The sequence below is a fragment of the Macrotis lagotis genome, chromosome 8 (assembly GCF_037893015.1).
Source record: "Macrotis lagotis isolate mMagLag1 chromosome 8, bilby.v1.9.chrom.fasta, whole genome shotgun sequence".
In the NCBI taxonomy this organism is placed as follows: domain Eukaryota; kingdom Metazoa; phylum Chordata; class Mammalia; order Peramelemorphia; family Peramelidae; genus Macrotis; species Macrotis lagotis.
Window position 1 is genome coordinate 95,884,502 of NC_133665.1, and position 22,074 is coordinate 95,906,575.

At 36.6% G+C, this 22,074-nt stretch overlaps 1 protein-coding gene across 1 annotated transcript in view; it reads right to left on the reverse strand.

Moving 5' to 3' along the window:
* Window positions 1-3,466: 3,466 nt before the first annotated feature.
* Window positions 3,467-22,074, reverse strand: part of PLPPR1 (phospholipid phosphatase related 1) — a 189,705-nt gene continuing 171,097 nt past the window's right edge. The window contains 3 exon segments of the mRNA XM_074199020.1: window positions 3,467-3,499; window positions 7,921-8,050; window positions 21,018-21,262. Coding sequence (XP_074055121.1) covers window positions 3,467-3,499; window positions 7,921-8,050; window positions 21,018-21,262 — 408 coding nt within the window.

Here is a 22,074-nt window from a genome sequence, read left to right on the forward strand (position 1 = left end):
CTATTATACAATGTGCATAATACAATGGCCTCACCTGTTCCCACAGTTTCTGTAAGGATCAAATGAGGTAAGGTATCTATTTTTTACTTCCCATGTGACACTGGAATAATAACTCAACTTCTATGGGCTTTGTTTTCTTCAGCTATAATGAAGGTAGAAGGGGGAAGATAAAGGCACTAGCACTAGACTCTCTTGATGATTTTACAAATATCTCATCTGAACCTTACAACTTTGGTAGTGTTTTTATTATCCCTAATTTGCAGTTGAGGAATCAGAAATTAAAGTGATTTAGCCAAGGTCACCCAGTTTATAAGGGTCTGAGGTTAGATTTGAATTCATTTTCCTGACTACAGGCTCAGTGTTCAATCCAATGTATTACTAGTTGCCATATAAAATGAAGTGTTGGATTCCCCTAGTCTGGACATTCTTCTTTTCTTAATGGTACCTTGTATGGCATTCATTTTTTTTGCCATATCACATGGTATGATAGAGAGCCAGCCTTAGAATAAGGAAGCCCTGAATGTCCATAGGGAAATTACTTAACATCTCAGTGTCCTAAGAAATGTGGTGCATTGAATGAAAGTGCATGTTTCATTGAGATTCAGAAGATCTGGGTTCAAATTCCACCTCACTAACTATATGACTTTGGAGAAATGCCTTATTTTTTCCTGACTTCAGTTTTTCTTACCCTCAAAGAATGATTGAAGGGGTCAGACTAGATGACCTTTGAGGTCCTTACCAGTTCCAGATGCACCTAAGTTTAGAAATTACTGAAGATTTGTTCATCAGTAGAGTATCCCAATTGCAAGTGTCCTCCACTAATGAAACCCTAGACCCTGACCTCTCCCACCAAAAAAAAGGCAAAAAACAATAATCTTTGTCACTGATATAGTGCTTTAAAATTTTCAAAGCACTTTATATATATATGTATATATATATATATATATATATATACACACACACATATATATATATATATATCATCTGTACATAGGCATATTAGGCATATATATGTGTGTATATATATATATATGTGTACACACACACACACACACACATATATATATATATATATATATATATATATATATATATATATATCCAGTATACAGGTAAGAAACTATGGGTAAAAAAAAATAAGGGTATCTGAAGAAAAACTTAAACTCAGGTCTTCCTGACTCCAAGGCCAACACCTAACTGTTATCTGGTTATCCACATATGTGAATCTATGTGGGTATGTGTATCTACATATCTATATTCAGGACCAGGCAAATTTGAGAATAAGAGTTTAAGTAAAGGGGAGGCAATAAGCAGTTTTATCACATCTACTATATGTCAGACTTTCTCATTTGGCCCTCACAAAAATTCTGTGAGAAAGATGCTATCATTATCCTCATTTTACAGTTGAGGAAACTGAGGCAAAGGGCAGTTGCCCAGAATCACACAGCTAGAAAGTGTTCTGAGTGTCATTGCACCCGTAAAGGATGACATATGTAGAAGGTGTCATTGTTACCACATACTGGAAGAACGTTTATCCCCATTGTTTTAGATGATCCAGGTAATTGATAAATTTTGACTGAACTGTTCCATTGCCCCAGTCAGATCTGTAGAAGGTCATTGTTAGGTTGATTCCCAAGCTGTGACAATAAACAAATGATTTGTCAGGGCTTCCTGAATCCAGATCCAGTTCTTTATTCACTGTGAAACTGGAAGAACAGCAAATGACTTCCTGGAGAACCAAGAAGAATATAAAGGTAGGATATACCAATATCAGTATTACAATACACACTGAATTAGGCACCAGACCATATTATCCGGTCACCTAATAAATTTGCTATTTCCCCCAATTCTCTTCTACTTCATCTCTAGCATGAAATGTATATACATTCACTGATCCATAACTAGAGTCGCCTACGGCCACTCAGAGACATCCACTCACGCTGACAGAAAGATGTTTACATTCATCCATGGGCAAGGATACACATAGGCACACTCACACACCTATATGCATACATTTATTCATCTATAACATGAACACACACACTATATATTTATGCCTTGGTGTATATGCATACATACATAACATATATATGTATATATATATATATATATATATATATATATATATATAATATGTGTGTGTGTGTGTGTGTGTGTGTGTGTGTGTGTGTATGAACATACTCCCCATCTAACTTGTTTCTGGTACAAAAGCCCAGCCTAAAAGTAATCTGTACCTCTTTAGTTTAGCACAGGTGAAGTCTCCATGGTTGAACCTAGGGTTGATTCACAAACCCATTGATGTCCAGGGAGGAGGCATCATCTGTTCCTGCTAAATTATACTAGTTAATCAGTGAAAGTAGAAAAAAAAGACATGAGCCAGAGTATTTTTTTGCGGGGGGAATAATTTTTTTTCATCTCTTTAGAAAAATATGTACAAAAAAGCTGACAACCAACATGGAGGTGTCAGGTAAAACCTTCAAGAGTTATGGATGAGTGATTCCTTATCTCAAAGGATACAGTTTAGTTATCAGTATGCTAGAAAAATGGGAAGGAGTGAAAAATTCTAGAATGATTAAAAGTCACAAAGTGAAACCGTTGCTCATGTTCCATTTGTTGTCAATGATCTTCTTCCCTTTAAAATAATGCTGTGAAAACTGGAAAATATTCATTTTTCATATAAAGTCCATACAATATGATTTACAGAACTGGCATTGAAGAGGAGGCTTGGTGCTGATTATTCAGGAGTTCATGGGAGGGTGTTAAATGCAGGGTCCTCCTAGAAGATGCTGCTGTAGAAAAGTTTTCTCACTTTCTGAGCTGTTGAAGAAGGAATCCTCTAACAGTATATGAGAGAATCTAGGATTCTCAGCAAAGGACTTGGGATATCCCAAAGACTCCACTGAAAATAGGAGATATGATATTTTTACCACAGCCAGGTCAGTCAGATGGCAGGTGCTTTAGAAGGTCAGAATCGGTGCACCTTCCCAAGTGACACCCTTTTATTTTTGATCTCTGGTTTTTCATTAACTATCATGGGCCTCCCTGCAAACTCAGAAAACATGATATACTTCTCATGGAGCAAAAGCAGCTAATGCAGTAAAAGGAAGGTAAAAATGAGTTATTAGTGGAAACTTATTTCAGTGTCTATAAAACTGAGAAAAATAGGCCTGTGTACAAATATCACAAAACAACATCAACGATTAAATAATTGTGTTTCCTCAGTGAACACTTGAACAAGGGAAAAAATGTTGATTTTTAAAAATCTGGCATAAACTTGTTAAAGAGACAAAAAAAAATTAGGGTTAGCTATATCACTTCCTCATACAAAAAATGTATAAAGCATCAGGTTCTAACTAGTCATAACATAATACTTGTCTTCATAGTCTGATATTTAGTAACTTTCTCTTGGAGTAGTGAACTGGAGGGTAATTAAAAAAAACCCCAGCTTCTGGTGTCATCATCTACCTCAAGTAATTTCATTAATGGAGGCCAAATGATTCTGGAGAGCAAACACAAAGATGTGGGCACCTGAACATTGGGTTATCTCATTACCCTTCGGTCCCCATATACTCCAGTCCAATTGACTCTTATGCACATATCTCCCATGCTTACCTGCCTTTGAATCTTTGCTCATGATGTTGCCTTGCCCCAAAATGCTTTTTCTTATTTCTATTTGTTGATATTTTAGTCATCTTTAAAGCCACCCCCAGTAGGAAATCATAGATGATTCATGACCTCGCAACCTTGCTCTGAACCTCTCTAGCTCTTTGTGACTATCCCAATAATAATCACTTTATTGAAATTTTTCTGTAACATTTTTCTTCTATTAAAGATTTTATTTATTTTGAGTTTTACAATTTTCCCCCATCTTACTTCCCTCCTCCCACAGAAAGCAATTTGTCAGTCTTTACATTGTTTCCATGTTGTACATTGATCCAAATTGAGTGTGATGAGAGAGAAATCATATCCTTAAGGAAGAAACAAAAAGTATGAGATAACAAGATCATACAATAAGATATCAGTTTTTTCTAAGTTAAAGGGAATAGTCCTTGAACTTTGTTAAAACTCCAAGGTTCTTTATCCAGATACAGATGGTATTCTCCATTGCAGACAGCTCCAAATTGGCCCTGATTGTTGTACTGATGGAATGAACAAGTCCAGCAAGGTTGATCATCACCCCCATGTTGCTGTTAGGGTATAACAGTGTTTTTCTGATTCTGCTCATCATCAGTTTGTGCGAATCCCTCCAGGCTTCCCTGAATTCCCATCCCTCCTGGTTTCTAATAGAACAATAATGTTCCATGATGTACATATACCACAGTTTGCCAAACCATTCCCCAATTGAAGGACATTTACTCGATTTCCAATTCTTTGCCACCACAAACAGGACTGCTATGAATATTTTTGTACAAGTGATGTTTTAACCCCTTTTCATCATCTCTTCAGTGTATAGACCCAGTAGTGGTATTGCTGGATCAAAGGGTATGCACATTTTTGTTGCCATTTGGGTGCAGATCTAAATTTCTCTCCAGAAAGGTTAGATGAGTTCACAGCTCCACCAACATTGTAGTAGTGTCCCAGATTTCTCATAACCCTTCCAACAATGATCATTATCCTTTCTGATCATATTGGCCTATCTGAGAGTTGTGAGGTGGTACCATAACATTTTAAGATGTCTAAAATACTCCATTAGTAACTTTATTGTTGATTCTCTCTTAATCATATCTTTGATATAACATTTCTAGAGCATTTTAAGATGTTTAAAACACTTCATTAGTAATATTGTTATGATTCTCTCTGTATACTTTTCTAAACCATAAATTCCTTGAGGTCAATGATGACATCTCATTCATCTTTTTATCCTTCACAGCACCTAGCATTGAACTTTCACATAACAGGCAATGATGAGATAGGGTAGAGACTACACTGAGGATGGCAATAGTGGTATTTTCACTGTAGAATAGGGTAACATTTTTCAATTTTCATCTCAATTTAAAGAAAGCTATAACTTAATAGGATGGATGGATGGATAGATGGATGAATGAATCAATGAATGAATGAATAAATATCTTTAGAGGTACTAGAATCAATCTATCCTGGAAGGCAAGAGAACATTTACCCCATGGTTTATAGTTTTTATGCCATTCATCAGAGGTGAGGAAGGGGAAAAGTGGTGCAACAATTGCTTAGCATCTTTGGAAATTCTATCTGATGATTTTGACATCAAAGACATTTACTTAACTCAATTCTGACTTGGTGAATGATGTTATAGAACCCACAATGTGAAAAATGATGCATACTAAAATTTCCTCATCTCATATATGGACAGCACATCAATATATATTTAGATGCAACAATATAGATTGACAAATAAAGGTGTATAATGAATCACTGAGCAGAAAGTTAAAATCTTGCAGTAAATTTGATAAACTGCAGCTTTATCAAAATCCCAATGAAACATGAAAAATCATCTACTATGGTTTGTGCTTAATTTAGTCATATTAAGGGTCCTTGAATTTGGAGACTGTTGGTAAGAGAATCAGTATGTTGCCTTTTATTTGAAAAAAATATTGGGTTTTTCAGATAATCCTGGGAATATATTGCATGGAAATTCCCATGAAGAAGAAATTTAACTTCTTGAAATTGGGTCATGATTAAGCTAACCCTGCCCCCCCCCACATCTGCCCCCTCTCTCCATCATGCCCTTGGCTTCTCAGCACTTGGCGTATTGGCAATATGAGCTTTTCAACCTGAGATTCTTGCCAGTTTGGAGATGAGTAATCACAATAGAAAGAGCATTGGCCTGGCAAGAATCCTTGGTATTAATCGTAACTGGTCTTCTCATTAGATGACTTTTTCAAGTCACAATTTAAGTAGTCTCATTTTCCTCTCCTTTAAACAATATAAAATTTGGAATCCTTTTGGTCCAATTCATCTCTGACAATATATGACTACGGCCCTAAAATAATGAAATCTCAGAACTGGAAGGAATGACAGAGGCTATTGAATCTTATGCAACATCTGGGCAGGAATTCCCTCCAAATTCTCAATGAGTTTTGCTTCACTTGAAGATTTCTGGTGACACAGCCCCACCCCCCACATTTGTGGAAAGCTCCAGGTGCTAGGGAATTTCCCCTAGCAACATTCTGTCCCTATTAAATTTTCCACTTTAGAAATAGCCTAATAATCCTCAAGTCTGGGATATGACATCTAGAAGGATTAATTCTCAGATCTTAAAAGTCCATAAAGTAAGTAGGGTATCTCTGCTGATACTATTTTATCTGAGAGCAGGTGCCTTTTTATCTGTAGGATCCAGTCTGATGGGGAGGAAAGCTATTTCCCAGTCAGTGGGTTTTGATTCTTGGGTCACTGACTTTAGAATTTTATATTAATGCATGATGGCCCAAAGTACTAGACCTGTAGGCAGGAAGACATGAGGTCACATTTCAGACTTCAGTGGATATGAAGAGCAAAAAGATTTCTCTAAGATACTCAGAGACATAGTCCTGTAAAGGTGCCATCACACTTGGACTATCTAATCTATAGATAATTTAGTTTTGTTTTGTAGAGGAAATGTATGAAACCTCTGTTCTGTGAGTTTGCAGAAATCATCACCCTAGAAATAATAGCCTTAGAGTTGAAAGAAAAGTAACCTGGTCTACTTCTTTCTCACCTGGGGACTCATCTAGATATTCTGATAAGATTAATGAGATAATGCCTACCAAACTAAAATAGTCTGAGATTAACTATAGAGGAAACATTCTCATCAGCAACATACCTGATCTTAAAGTTATTCCATAGTTTAGACATCCCTCTGTCCCTGTAACTTCATCCCCCATTGGGGAAAAAAACAAAACATTGGACAGCCTGTCATCTTGACTAAACTTCTGAAATAATGAAAGTGTCTGGGTAACCTAACCTGAGAGGATCCTGTTACCTCTTGTTCTAAATTTGTTGAAAATCCTAAACAGTATATCTATCTATCTATCTATCTATCTATCTATCTATCTATCTATCTATCTATCTATCTATATCTCCCTTATTTTTATGGAATTGCTAGCTACATCAGCTGCAAGTAATGAAAATTATCTTCGAACCTTCTTACTTGCTCTGACACCCAATCAAATGGACCCAGGAAGGAAGAATTACTCTCCAGGAGTATTCTAGTGACTTCCTTTGAGTGAAAGTTGGCACTTCCTTTCTTGTTTTAAGAAATTTAACACAGAGAAGGAGAGTGACTGCTCTTGGTTCTGGAATAAGCTCATCATCATCATGAGGATTGCTACTTGGACCTCATCAATTGCTTTTGCCTCTCTGACCAAAAAAAAAAAACCCATAGTTTCCCTTTTAAAAAGACTGAAAATAGTAGCCATCTCTTCATTTGCTACCAGTTGCTGTGTTTGGAGTGGAATCATGACCATCTCCATCTTCCACTCCCCCTTCCACCATCTTTTTAAGATCTGTTTGTGCTCTGTCTTCCCCAAGTAGATTCTAAGTCTCTTGAGGGTAGGAACTGTCTTTATTTACTTATTTGTATCTCCAGCACTTAACATAGTGCATGGGACATAAAAGATTTTCAATAAATGTTTATCATATTAAGTTCAAATAGTGAGCATGTTTTAGAAGTAGTAATCCATACTGCCTCTTCTGCCTATTATTGAAAGTTGTTAAGTTCTAAGTGGATACCCAAAGGAAGCTGTAAAAACTGCTTTCTTGGAAGTCTTTAAAACTCAAGAAATCTCTTAGCTGTCAGGATGGATATGTTCATGGACCCATCATTATATTCCTGTTGATAGATATTGGTAGAAATCAGGTGACCTTCTAAAGCCCCTATTTCCCCATCATTCTTTGATGTTCCTTCTTACCCCAAGTATCTGCACAAGTCCCATCTTTGTGGCTGATGGGTGGTTTTCATAATACTTGTGTACTCTGAGTCACCAGAGGACTTTCTATTCTGGGAAAGGTCATTAGAGGCATTTCTCAGGGATCCTCAGGTTTGGGTTTAGAAAGAGAGCCATGTGTTTCTTTGAAGTTGTGTACAACATGCATTCTGTATAGGATGAAAATAAAAAGAAGTTGGAGAAAGATTGAAACCATTACCCCCAGGACCACTTCTGAGGGGAATCAGGTCCTTTGAAGACCATGATCAGAGTAAAGATCTTCTCCTTTTCTTGCATTTCCACCAATGATTGGTGAAAATCCTAAAACCTCTATTAATAGTTGAATGATGATCCAGCATCACCATAATAATAGTTTTTTTAAAAGAAGCCTTCTTTGATTTTGCTAGTTTCATAAATATCATCTTCTTGTCTTCCATTTTCTCCCTCCCCCCCACAGTTCTTGGTTAGTTGTCTCTATTATTCTTTTAGAAAACAGATATTTACTCATCTTTTAATTTTTATACCACTTACATTTCCCAATATAGTCTATAATATTCCCCTCTTCTGATAGATCTATTATTATGCTGCATAAGATCATAATTGCCTCTTCCTGGCCTCTGTCTCTCTCTGTCTTTCTAATAATTTGCCCTGTATCTCTTTCTGCTTTGGGTGTCTATCTAAATACTCTGCCTCTGTCTTTGTCCCCTATTCCACCCCAGTTTACCCACCATGCTCTTCCCTGTGCATAAGCAACAAATATCCTGTTCCCCTATGCCTCTCCCATGCAAATTATTTTATATTCCTTTCCTGGACTCTTCTATGATGTTTTAATTTTAATTTTATAAACTGTGAAATGAAATGTTACCAATTCCTCAAAAAGCTTTCTTAACCCTGGATTTTGCTATTATTCTCTCTGCTCAATTATCTACCCTGAAACTTGATCTAGTCAAGTCTCTCATAAAATAAAAGAAAACATCACATGACAATAGGAAGAGTACTGGGATTGTAGACCCAAATCTACCATTTCAATTTAGGTAAGTCTTTTGATTTCTTGGACTTTTGACCTTACAATTTTGATCTGCTTAATAAAAAAAGGTGGGGGGAAATTGGGTAAGAATAGGTGATCTTTAAAGTCCTTACCTGGGTTTGAGAGAAATGATTATTTCTCCCTCTCATATTAATATCTAATTACTGAAACAGAACCAAGGTTTTCCCCCTTTTCTACATCCTCGTCCAGAAATCAAATAGCATGGGAAAAACTTTTACCCAGCTGGGATGGGTAAGAACTAATCAAAGTCAGTAAAAGAAATTCTAAGTTGGAGAAGCTAGGTGATGCAGTGAATAGAGCACCAGCCTTGGAGTCAGGAGTACCTGGGTTCAAATCGGACCTCAAACACTTAATAATTACCTAGCCATGTGGCTTTGGGCAAGCCACTTAACCTCATTGCCTTGAAAAAATCTAAAAAAAAAAAAGAAATTCTAAGTTTAGGTGAATGGGTAATTTCTGTTCATTTTGTTTACTTTGGTGTGGAAAAATGTGCATTCTCCTTTTTTTGTCAGACAGGTGATAAAGACATTGATAAATATCTTTGCCAAAGATGTAGGTGCTCAGTACCCTCATAGTACTATTGACCTCCTCACTGTAATATTTAGAAACACCCAATTTTATACGGGCATATAAACTTGCGAATCACTCACTATAGGACAACTTTAACATCTGAGAGTGCCACTGACCTCTTTAATTAAGTACATGAGCCTTATTAATAAAATTATTAAATTATCCAGAAACTATATCTCTTAATCTTTTAACTTGTCACAAGCTGATGTTTAGCAAATGTTGAAATTTTTTCAAAGGACACAACTAATATTTTTCTGAAATGAAATTTTGGAAAAGTTTTTTGGCTGGTGACACATTGTGGAGGGATCAAGTACAAAAATCATTTGAAGGTTCCAAGTGTAAACTGAAATGAAGCTGAGCAGTTGAAGAAATAGAGGTGAAGCTACTGAAGGGAAGATATATTTTCTTAAGTCATGGGAGTTTTTCATATTCAATCTAATTCCTCTCTGTGGAAGAAAAGTTTTTGTCTCCTCTTTAAAAAGTCTGTTCCCTGCTGTAGGAGAGGAGTGAGGGAGATAGCTAGGAGTAGGGAAGGGATTCCCCCAGCAGTCATTGTCACTGTTAGCCCTAATAGGTTCTAATACCAGAAAGATCATATTGGTGCCTTAATTGAATGTGAGGATCTTGGGTTGCCATGGAAGAAGAAGATAGATAGTAGCTTGGAGGAGCCAGAAAATAGTCTTTGATTCTTCTAGAAATATTCTTTGAACATTTCACAAGGGAGTTACTGTTAATATTTTTGTACTTTTCTTTTTAAATTTTTTTTGTTCTTTTAAAGCATTGGAGTTAAGTGACTTGTCCAAGGTTCCACAGCTAGACAATTATAAAGTGTCTGAGGCCACATTTGAACTCAGGTTCTCCTGATTCCATGTCCGGTGATCTAACAACTCTGCCACCTAGCTGCCCTTATTTTACTTTACAAATACAAACATAAATTCCTGTGTGTGTGTGTGTGTGTGTGTGTGTGTGTGTGTGTGTGTGTATAACTATCTTGGTAACTATATTTAAAAGTAATTGATTTCATTGGTAATTCCAAGTATATAAATATATATATGCATATACATGTACATATATATGCAGATACAGATACACATACACATACACACACATATACATATACATGTATATATATATAAACACACACACACATATATTTATATTTGGAGACATACATTTTTTTTTAGGTTTTTGCAAGGCAAATGGGATTAAGTGGCTTGCCCAATGCCACCCAGCTAGGTAATTATTAAGTGTCTGTGGTCAGATTTGAACTCAGGTACTCCTGACTCTAGGGCTGGTGCTCTATCCACTGTACCACTTGCCACTCCCACAGACATACATTTAAAAGCATTCTGGGAAGCTAAGCGCATAGAGTGCCAGTTGGGAGTCAGGAACCTCTAATCTGTTCTCAGACATTTATTCGCTAGACAAGTCACTTAACCCTGCCTCATTTTTCCCTGAACTGGAGAAGGAAATGACAAAGCATTCTAGTATCTCTTCCAAGAAACCCCTAACTGGGATCATGGAGTGTTGGACACAACTAAGAACAAATCAATAAGAACAACAACAAAAATTCTGATATTGGAACTTTAGGCTTCAATATATAGGGATTCATGACACAGAAAAGGTCAAGAATTCTTGTACTAAGTCCATGATTCTCTCTAGTGTGCCAAATTGCCTTTAAAAATACTTACCTAAACTTCTGGCCAAGGTGGCAGAGAGAAGACAGGCAGAGTTCTAAAGTCTATTGATCTTTCCCCATCTATGATATGAAACAAACCTTATAACAGAAATCCAACCCACAAAACCCAGAAAGAAAAGCCCAGAGAAAGAACATCTACCTCAGGATTTGTCTTGGGTGAGTTCCAGATGGTGAGTCCTCATGCAGAGGGCGGATCAGTCCTGGATCAGCCAGATTAGCAGCTGAAGTGGAGCTGGGGAGTCTGCCTGAGAGACCTACTTGCTAGATCAGTAGGGGGCTAGACCACGGGGGCTTGAGTCAACTAGGGAGCAGAGGCATTGGTGTTGGCACTGACCCTCTGGAGCTTGCCAATAGGGCTGGGGGGAGAGTTCTGGTGCAGAAGAGGTGTGGTCACCATCCCTGGGCTCCTCTGGTCTGAGGAACTCTGAGTCCATGCCTCCATTGCAGCTGGGGTCTCTTCCCAGAACAGTTGCAGACTACTTCTGCCTCAGGCACAGGTGTGAGAGCAGAAGAAGCAGCCCATCTGACAATAGGGAGAGGGATGATGATCTCACCCCAGGGTAAAGCCCACAATTGATTGAAGACAAAAGAATTCAATATCTTCAATTGCTCCCTTCAAGCTAAGGGAGAAGGCCTCAATCAAGGTCAGAGACCCTCCAGAGAAAGCAACAAGCACCCCCTACTGGCCAGCCAGAGAAATTGCACTTAGTGAGTAAAGCCTCTAGGGATCCCAACACAAAACCCCCAAGAACCAGTCCTTCCCAACTCAAGGTCTTAGCAAAATGAAGAAAAGTCAGTGGAAAGGTGGATCCATACAAAAATACTTGGAAGGAAAAGACCCTAAGTCAGAGAGACCTAAAACCTCTGAGTAGAATATGACCTCGTCTCCAGCACAGAAAGACCTCCTTGAAGAAATAAGGAAGGAGTTTAAAAATCAACTGGAAAATTTGGGCGAGACAATTAATACCTTGCAACAAGAAAACAAATCATTAGAAAATACAATTGCTCAAAAACAAAAATGAGACTAAATCAGATCCTCAAGTGGAGAAATACAAAATGAGAATAAATTTCTCAGATCATCAGTTGGGCAAATTCAAAAAGAAAATAATTCTCTCAAAACCTCAGTTGGTCAAATGGAAAGCTCTTTCAAAAGTAGAATTGACCAATTGGAAAAGGAGTTGCAAAAGGTTAATGAAGAAAACTCCTCCCTAAAAAAAAAAAGAATGGAGTCTGCAGAAACTAATGACTTCATGAGACAGAAAGAGCCTGTTAAACAAAATAAAAAAATAGAAAAATAGAAGAAAATGTAAAATACTTCATCAGCAAAACCACTGGCCTCAAAAACATGTCAAGAAGGGGCAATCTGGAATTATTGGACTTCCTGAAAAGCCTGGACTTAATATTACAGGATCTGGTGATGGAAGATTGCCCTGATATCATGGAACAAGAGGGCAAAGTAGTTATTGAAAGAATACATCAATCCCCTCCAGAAAGAGATCCTAAAATGAAAACCCAAAGAATGTTGTGACCAAATTCCAGAACTATCAGATAAAAGAGAAAATCCTGCAAGCAGCCAGAGAGAAACCATTTAAATAGGCTGCATCAACATTAAAGGATCGAAGGGTCTGGACTGAGACATTTTGAAGAGCAAGGGAGCTTCGAATGGGGCCAAGAATCCACTATCCTGTAAAATTGAGCCTTCTCTTCCAGAGAAAAAGATGGACATTTAACAGAATGGAAGGATTACAAAAATTCCTGAGGAAAAGACCAGAGCTAAACAGAAAATTTGAGCATCAAACAGGAGGCTCAAGATTCACATGAAAAGGTAAAAAAAGGGGTGGGGCAGTAAAAGAAAAAATAAACTGTTATACAATAAGTTGAAACTGGCTATATCCCAGCTTGAGGAAAAAGATTCTTGTAATTCTTGAGAATTGTAAATCTAACAGAGAGAATATAGCTAACCAGAACTGATGGGCATTCATGACCTATCCATGAGATTGATATCCAATGGGATGAAACTGGGTATAACCCCACTTGGGAGAAAGATTCTAACAACTCTCAAGAATTTTTACTCTATTAGATAGAATATACTTAGCTAGAAGTGACAGATACTCAGAATTTTCTATGACTCAGATAGAATGGTTTTAAAAACTCCTCCTCCTTATGAAGGGGGACAGGAAGGAGATGGGAGGAGTGAGGGGACTGAATGGGGTAAATCTCATTACACTAAGAAGTACAAAATACTTATGGTAACAGAGGGGAAGAAGGGAGGAGATGAAAAACACATGAATCTTCTCATCAGACTTGTCTTAAAGTTAACTTACACACATACTCAGTTAACTTAAAAAATATCAAACCTTTCAAGTATTAAAAGGGGAAAAGGGGTGGGGGACAGAGAAAGGGAGGGTGAGGGGGCAAAAAGGGAACTAACAAAAGGAAAGTAAAAAGGGAAAGAAGAAAGAAAGGGAAAGGGGTGATATAGGAGGGCAAACACATGGAAGGGGGTGATATTCAGAAACTAATACTGGGGAATATGGACAACAGGGTAAAGGAGGAAAATACAAACAGAGGGAAGATAGCATGGAGGGCAATAAAGAATTAGTAATCATAATTTTGAATGTGAATGGGATGAACTCTCCCTTAAAACGTAAGTAAATAGCAGAGTGGAAGCAGAGAGATACATATAGAGTAAACGTAAAAGTTGGGAGCAAAATATATTTTGCTTCAGCTAATGTGAAAAAAGCAGGGTAGCAATCCTTATCTCAGACAAAGCAGCTGCAAAAATAGATAGCATTAAAAGAGATAATGAAGGAAACTTTATCCTCCTAAAAAGTGCCATAGAGAGTGGGATAGCATCCAAATTCTTAGAGGAGAAGCTGAAAGAACTACATGAAGATATTGACCTCAAAACTCTACTAGTGGGAGACCTCAACCTGAACCTCCCACTCTCAGATCTAGATAAATCAAATCATAAAATAAACAAGAAAGAAATTAAGGAGGTAAATAGATTGTTAGAAATACTAGATATGGTAGACTTATGGAGGAAATTAAATAGGGATAGAAAAGAATATACCTTTTTCTTTGCAGTATATGGAACTTACACAAAAATTGACCATAAAAACCTAATGAGCAACTACAGAAAGGTAGAAATAGTGAATATATCTTTCTCAGATCACAATGCAATAAAACTCCTATACAATATTGGGCCAAGGAGATACAGACCCAGAACCAATTGAAAACTCAATAACCTCATTTTAAAAAATGAGTGGACCAAAAAACAAATTATAGTAAGAATCAATCATTTTATCATAGATAATGATAATAATGAAACAACATACCAAAACCTATGGGACTCACTCAAAGAGGCTCTCAGGGGTTATATATCTTTAAATGCTTACATGAATAAATTAGAGAAAGAGGAAATCAATGAACTAAATATGAAACTAAAAAAATTACAGAAAGCAGAATTTAAAAATCCCCAATTATATATTAAAGTAGAAATTAATAAAATTGAAAGCTAAAAATCTATTGAATTAATAAATAAAGCCAAAAGTTGGTTTTATGGGAAAACCAATAAAATTTATAAACCTTTGGTCAATTTGATTAGCACAAAAGGAGAAAACCAAATTGTGAGTATTATAAATGAAAAAGGTGAACTCACCACCAATGAGGAGGAAATTAAAGTAATAATTTGAAATTATTTTGCCCAACTCTATGCCAATAAATTTGATAATCTAAGTGAAATGGATGAATGTTTCCAAAAATATAAGTTTCCCAGGTTAAATGATTAGGAGATTAAATACCTAAACAATCCTATCTCAGAAAAAGAAATTCAACAAGTAATTACAGAACTCCCTAAGAAAAAATTTCCAGGGCCTGATGGATTCACAAGTGAATTCTACCAAACATTAAGGAACAATTGCTTCCAATTCTATATAAACTTTTTGGGAAAATAGGGAAAGATGGAACTCTGCCTAACTCTTTCTATGAAACCAATATGGTGCTGTTACCTAAACCAGGAAGAGTTAAAACAGAGAAAGAAAATTTTAAACCTATCTCCCTAATGAATATAGATGCAAAAATCTTAAATAAAATCTTATCAAAATGATTACAACAAGTTATCACTGGGATAATACATTATGATCTAGAAGGATTTATTCCAGGAATGCAGGGTTGGTTCAACATTAGGAAAACTGCTAGTATACTTAATTGTATCAACAACAAACCTATCAGAAATTATATGATTATATCAATAGATGCTGAAAAAGCTTTTGACAAAATACAGTACCCATTCCTATTAAAAACACTATAGAGTGTAGAAATAAATGGTCTGTTCCTTAGAATAATTAATAGTATCTATCTGAAACCATGGGGAGAGGCTAGAGGTATTCCCAGTAAGATCAGGGGTGAAACAAGAGTTCCCATTATCGCCACTACTATTCAATCTGATATTAGAAATGTTAGCTTCAGCAATTAGAGATTAAAAAGAAATTGAAGGAATTAGAATTGGGAAGGAAGAAACAAAACTCTCACTCTTTGCAGATGACATGATGGTCTACCTAGAGAATCCCAAGAAATCATCCAAAAAAAAGTACTGGAAACAATTAGCAATGTTAGCAAAGTTGCAGGTTATAAAATAAACCCTCAAAAATTCTCAACTTTTCTATATATGTCTAGCAGGATACAGCAGGAAGAGCTAGAAAGAGAAATCCCATTCAAAGTAATCTCAGACATTATAAAATGCCTGGGCATCTATTTGCTAAGACAGACTCAGAAACTTTTTGAAAACAATTATAAAACACTTCTCACACAAATTAAATCAGATTTAAATACTTGGGCAAATATCAATTGTCCATGGATATGTAGAACTAATATAATAAAAATGACAATTCTACCAAAACTAAACTACCTGTTTAGTGCCCTCCCAATCAAAATTCCAAAAAATTACTTTAATGAGTTAGAAAAAGTTGTAAGTAAAAAGTAAAGTCAAGAATTTCCAGGAATTTAATGAAAAAAATTTCAAAAGAAGGTGGCTTAGCCCTACCTGATCTAAAATTACATTATAAAGCATCAGTCATCAAAACTGTTTGGTATTGACTAAAAAATAGAGTTGTGGACCAGTGGAATAGACGAGGTGCATTAGCAGGAAATGAATATAGTAATCTACTGTTTGAGAAACCCAAAGAGTCCAGCAGTTGGGATAAAAACTCCCTCTTTGATAAAAACTGCTGGAAAATTGGAAGTTAGACTAACACCTCACACCCTTTACCAAGATAAGATCCAAATGGTTACAGGATTTAGACATAAAAAACAATACTATAAGCAAATTAGAAGATCAAGGACTAGTTTACCTGTCAGATCTATGGAAAGGGGAGCAGTTTATGACTAAGGAATGAGAACATCACCAAAAACAAACTAGATGATTTTGATTCTATTAAATTAAATTAAAAAGCTTTTGCACAGATAAAACCACTATAACCAATATCAAAAGTAATGTAGGAAATTGGGAAATAATCTTTACAACTAATGATTCTGACAAAGGATTCATTTCTAAAATATATAGAGAACTGAGTCATATTTTTAAAACAAAAAGTCATTTCCCAATTGACAAATAGTTAAAGGATATGCAAAGGCAATTTAAAGATGAGGAAAGCAAATCAATCCATAGCCATATGAAAAATAGCTCTAAATCATTAATTTTTAGAGAAATGCAAATTAAAGCTTCTCTGAGGTACCACCTCACACCTCTCAGACTGGTCAATATGGCCAGAAAGGATAATGATCATTGTTCGAAGGGTTGTGGGAAATCTGGGACACTATTACACTGTTGGTGGAGCTGTGAACTCAAACAACCTTTCTGGATAGAAATTTGGAACTATACCCAAAGGGCAGCAAAAATGAGCATACCCTTTGACACAGCAATACCACTACTTTGTCTATACCCTGAAGAGCTGATGAAAAAGGTTAAAAACATCACTTGTACAAAAATATTCATAGCAGCCCTGTTTGTGGTGGCAAAGATTTGGAAATCAAGTAAATGTCCTTCTTGGCATATGGCTTAGCAAACTGTGGTATATGTATGTCATAGAACACTATTTTTCTATTAGAAACCAGGTATGATTGGAATTCAGGGAAGACTGGAGGGATTTGCATGAACTGATGCTGAGTGAGATGAGCAGAACCAGAAAAACACTGTATACCCTAACAGCAACATGGGGGTGATGTTCAACCTTGATGGACTCGCTCATTCCATTCAGTGCAACAATCGGGAACAATTTTGGGCTGTCTGGAAAGGAGAGTGCCATCTGTATCCAGATAAAAAGTCATGGAGTTTGAACAAAGTTCAAGGACTATTCCCTTTAATTTAGAAAAAAAACCCAGATATCTTATTGTCTGATCTTGTTATCTCTTAGACTTTTTGTTTCTTCCTTAATGATCTCTCTATCATCACACTCAATTTGGACCAATGTACAACATGGAAACAAAGTAAAGACTGACAGCTTGCTTTCTGTGGGGTGGGGGGGGTGGGGGAGAGAAGTAAGATGGGGGAAAAATTGTAAAACTCAAATAAAATCTTTAATAAAATACACCTAAACTTGCCTAAGTAATGGAAATCAGATAAAAAGACTGCTCAAATCTTTCCTTTAACAATAACCAATTTTTAATGAGAGTATTTTCATTTCTGTAAATAAAAGTATTGAACTAAAGGGTTTTTCCATCATTGAATTTGTTATTTTATAACCTATTTTGTTACTAAATTTAATTGCTTTTGCTTTTTTGGAATAGCTTAGAATTTATCTAGGATTTCTCGGTCCCCACACCTCCTGAATAAATATACTTCATAGAGAAAGATGATTAGCAAAGACTGTGTTCCTACTCCTACCCCCACTGTTTCCCAGTCAAATGGAATTAGGCAACTTGGGAAATAACATTCCAAGTCTTTAAGATACATTCTATAGTCTGTATCTACAGGTATGGTTCCCTTGATCTTGCTCTGACCTGAAATTGTAGCAGCTTGCTTGGGGTGGGGGGGGATGGGTGGAATCTACAGGGTTTTTTTGGTTAAATTGTATTTGTACTGGCTTCAGCTGTGACTTTGGTAAATACGTGCAAGGTTATAATATATTTGGCTAGGTCTGTCTGTCTGTCTGCCTCTTTCTGTCTATTACAGCTATTGTTTAGCTTTCTTTCTACAAGCTGTTTGTCTCTCTCTACCTGTCTCTATCTCTGTCTCTGACTCTTAGAAAATCAAAAACCTTCAAAGGAGGCTGAATTGTTTACCCTGTCTCTATCTGATGATTTGACATTATAGCTCAACTAATAAACTATCCAAAACCCTGGTGAGAATATGGAAAGTGATTTAATAAAGACAGATTTATGGCTGAGTCTAAAACACTGACTTGTACATAATAGAAAATTACTAAGTATTTGTTGAATAGCATATTGTCCTAGAATCTAGATGATGCAAAGATATAATGGGGGTTGGAGGAGAATTCAATGAATTAAATAATTTATTAAAAATGAAGATCTATAGCATTTTCTTTGTTGTTGTTTGTCATATGCCAAAGCATATTTAGCTTAACATTTAAAAATTCTGAAACATATCAATGGTAGCAATTGCAAAATAGGAAGGAGATTCTTTTTAGCTGCACAGATATCTTTAAGATAATAGAGCATCCAAACACAGATTGAGAACCAGAAGGAAAGTAACTTAGAGGACATGAGGTGCATCCCTCTCATTTTTAATGGGTGTGGAAACAGATACGAGAGAGGTTGACTTGACCAGGGTCACACAGCTGGTGGGTGCTGAGGTGGGATCTGAATCTGGGTGTCTCTTGACTCTAAGTTCAGTGCCCTGTCCACTCTATTGCCACCACCCTAAATACAGCATCCACTTTGCAGTCAAGGCTATGGAGAGGTTTTGGTCTTAGAGGGTCAGGGATATTGGAAAAGTCTTAACAATGGTGAATGCACATCCTTTTACTTCAGGGTAACCTTCAAGTTGAATCCCACTCACTTAGGCAGCTTTTCTAGTGTGTAGAATGGTGAGTCAGAAGTGTGAGAACTACAAGACTGTGGATTTTTTCCCCTCCCAAGTTGCTGCAATTTCAGGGCAGAGCAGGAAGACCAAGAGGGGGAATCATTTTTCTTTCCTTTCCCAATGGGTCTGTCACCCATGAATTTATTTGCAAGATTTTCCCCTTTGTTCATGGATTATGCATGGATGTGAGAACTTCTAGAGGCTGCAGTCCTTTAAACTTTGTATTTCCTTCTGAAGCCAGTGCAGTGATCTGTATGCAATTAGACATTTAATAAATGTTTGTTGTATAGATTATTCCAAAAGCTACTCAAAGGCAGGGATTTTTTTCCTTTTGTATCTCCAGAAAGTGCCTTGTATACAATAGACCCTTATTGTTTGCTAAATTTAATGGACAAGAGGTTAAAAAGTGACGGAATGTTCCTTCTGTTCCTCCTCATGTTATAGAGAAGGATTTCAAGGGGAGAAAAAAAAGGAAACTTGGTTTTATTCTAAACCTACACTAGATATCATCACAGAGTCACTCTACCATCATTCTTTGTCATCTCTGGCTTTGTTGCAAGAGGAATTGTGTTTGTGGACAATTCTGCTATTCAAAAGCTAAGAAAAAACTTTAGATTAAGAAAGAGAGATATAGTATGAATGAGCAGAAAGTGGGTGTCTGGGGGGTCTCTGCCACTAACTTGGATGTGACCTGAAGCAAATCCTTTTATTCTTTTCTCATCTCAAAGTTTTCACTGATTCCCTATGGTTAATACTATATCTCTGTAAATTATTTATACTTACTTATATTAGGATGCATTATCTAATTATCTAATCATTCAAAAGAATTATGTGATAATGGAAGATGCCCTCTCTTTGTAGTTGGAAAACTTGGGTTCAGATATTTACTAGCTGAGCTACCCCAAACAACTCATTTTCCTCAGTTTTAAAATAGAAAGAATAATCTATAGGCTTCAATGGTAAACTGTATTTAAAATACTTCACAAGTCTCAAAGTATAATAGAAATGTTAATGTTTCCTGTTGGTTTTAGAACATAAATTCCTGGAGGGCTATCTTTTTTGTATATACAGTATGAGGAAAGAAGGGCATTGTTGGTCTTCACAAGGTGTGGAGGGAGGCCCCTTTGAAATCTATTACAAAGGGGGAATGGTTCCAGTCAATCACAAAACTGGGATAGTTGTCCTAATCTCATTCCAAATGTGGCAAACTAGATTAGAAGAATCTAGTCTTTAACTGGTGAAGAAAGAGTAACCTAATCTTGACCTTCTCCTTTGCACATGCTCAAAGAGATCTATCTGTTCTTGCTCATTAGTATAATTAGCAGGATGGAGAAACATATAGGAGCCAAAGTATCAATTAGATTTGTGACCCCAGGTTATGTTGGCATGAAGGGGCAGGAACAAAGTCTTTCAAAGTGCATAAAAGATTGTATGTTGGGATTTCCCCTCTCCTCTCTCTGACCATGAGAGAGGTGTGCCATTTTGTTAAGATATCTTAATAAAAATCATTTTAAGCACTCTGGACTAAGTATTCTCGAGCCATTTATGACATAGCACAGAGTATATTTCAGAATAATGCTTTTCACATAGAATTGGATTAATTGTGCTAATTGAGTGTAAAATGAGGCGGTTGAACTGGATGATCTTTGAGCACCTTCAAACTCAAATTTTGGTTCCTTTGTTGATTCTCCAAAGGAGTCATGATATTTGAAGGTTGAAGGTGTTAGGAGGCTCCTCAATGAAGGGTCCACAGATCCCAGGATGGGATCACTCACTCACTTACTCACTGTAACATACAGAGCTGAGTAAATGCTTAAAGCAGCATATTTGGAGGGAAAGGATCTCTGGGCCTTTTCAATCACCTCCAGGTCACCAGTGCAGTTGCTCCCATTTTTGATGAACTGCTGGTGGATCCTGCAGGATGTGCTGGTGTAATTGGGCTTACACACTGTGAGGAAGTAAGGTGCCAGGTTCCTGGTTACTATTTGGCTGGCATTTATGAATATGTCAGTAGCAAAAAAGTCCTAAAGGCAAACACTCCTGTAAAAAGGTTCATGGCGGGGGTGGGGGATAATAGTAGATTAATCTGGGGGCAGCTAGGTGGCGTAGTGGATAAAGCACTGGCCTTGGAGTCAGGAGTACCTGGGTTCAAATCCGGTCTCAGACACTTAATAATTACCTAGCTGTGTGGCCTTGGGCAAGCCACTTAACTCCATTTGCCTTGCAAAAAAAACCCCTAAAAAATAGTAGATTAATCTAAGGGTAATGCATCTATCCCTAGAAAAGCAAAAAATATTAAGGGAAGAAGCGGGAATTTCTCCTTTACAATTCTGTATATATTACTCAAAATATCTAGTAACGGATGGACCCAGAGAGGTGGTCTAACGAGCTACGAAAGGAGTCTTAAAATTGTAGAAGTGATAGGGTAAGGCTGATCTTGTTCCCTGCTCCATGGTGTGATTGGAGGAGCAGTAGAGAATTTTACCAAGGCTGTCCAAAAACGTAAGTCCACTGATGCTAAAGAGCCATTAGCAACTCATCTCTTTCTTAAAGCACTAATCCTTTGCAAATGTTTCTTTTCTTTTTTTTTATTTTCTTTTTTTGTTTTTGCAAGGCAATGAGGTTAAGAAACTTGCCCAAGGTCACACAGCTAAGTAAAAAAGCCTCTTTTTTTTTTTGAAAGGCAAAGGAGTTATGACTTACCCAAGTCAAATTTGAACTCAGGTCCTCCTGACTCCAGGAATCATGCTCTTTTCACTGCGCCATTTAACATCCTCAAACTTTTTTTTTAATGAAAATATGCATGAGAAGAAAAGCATATCAAATTAGAAAAATA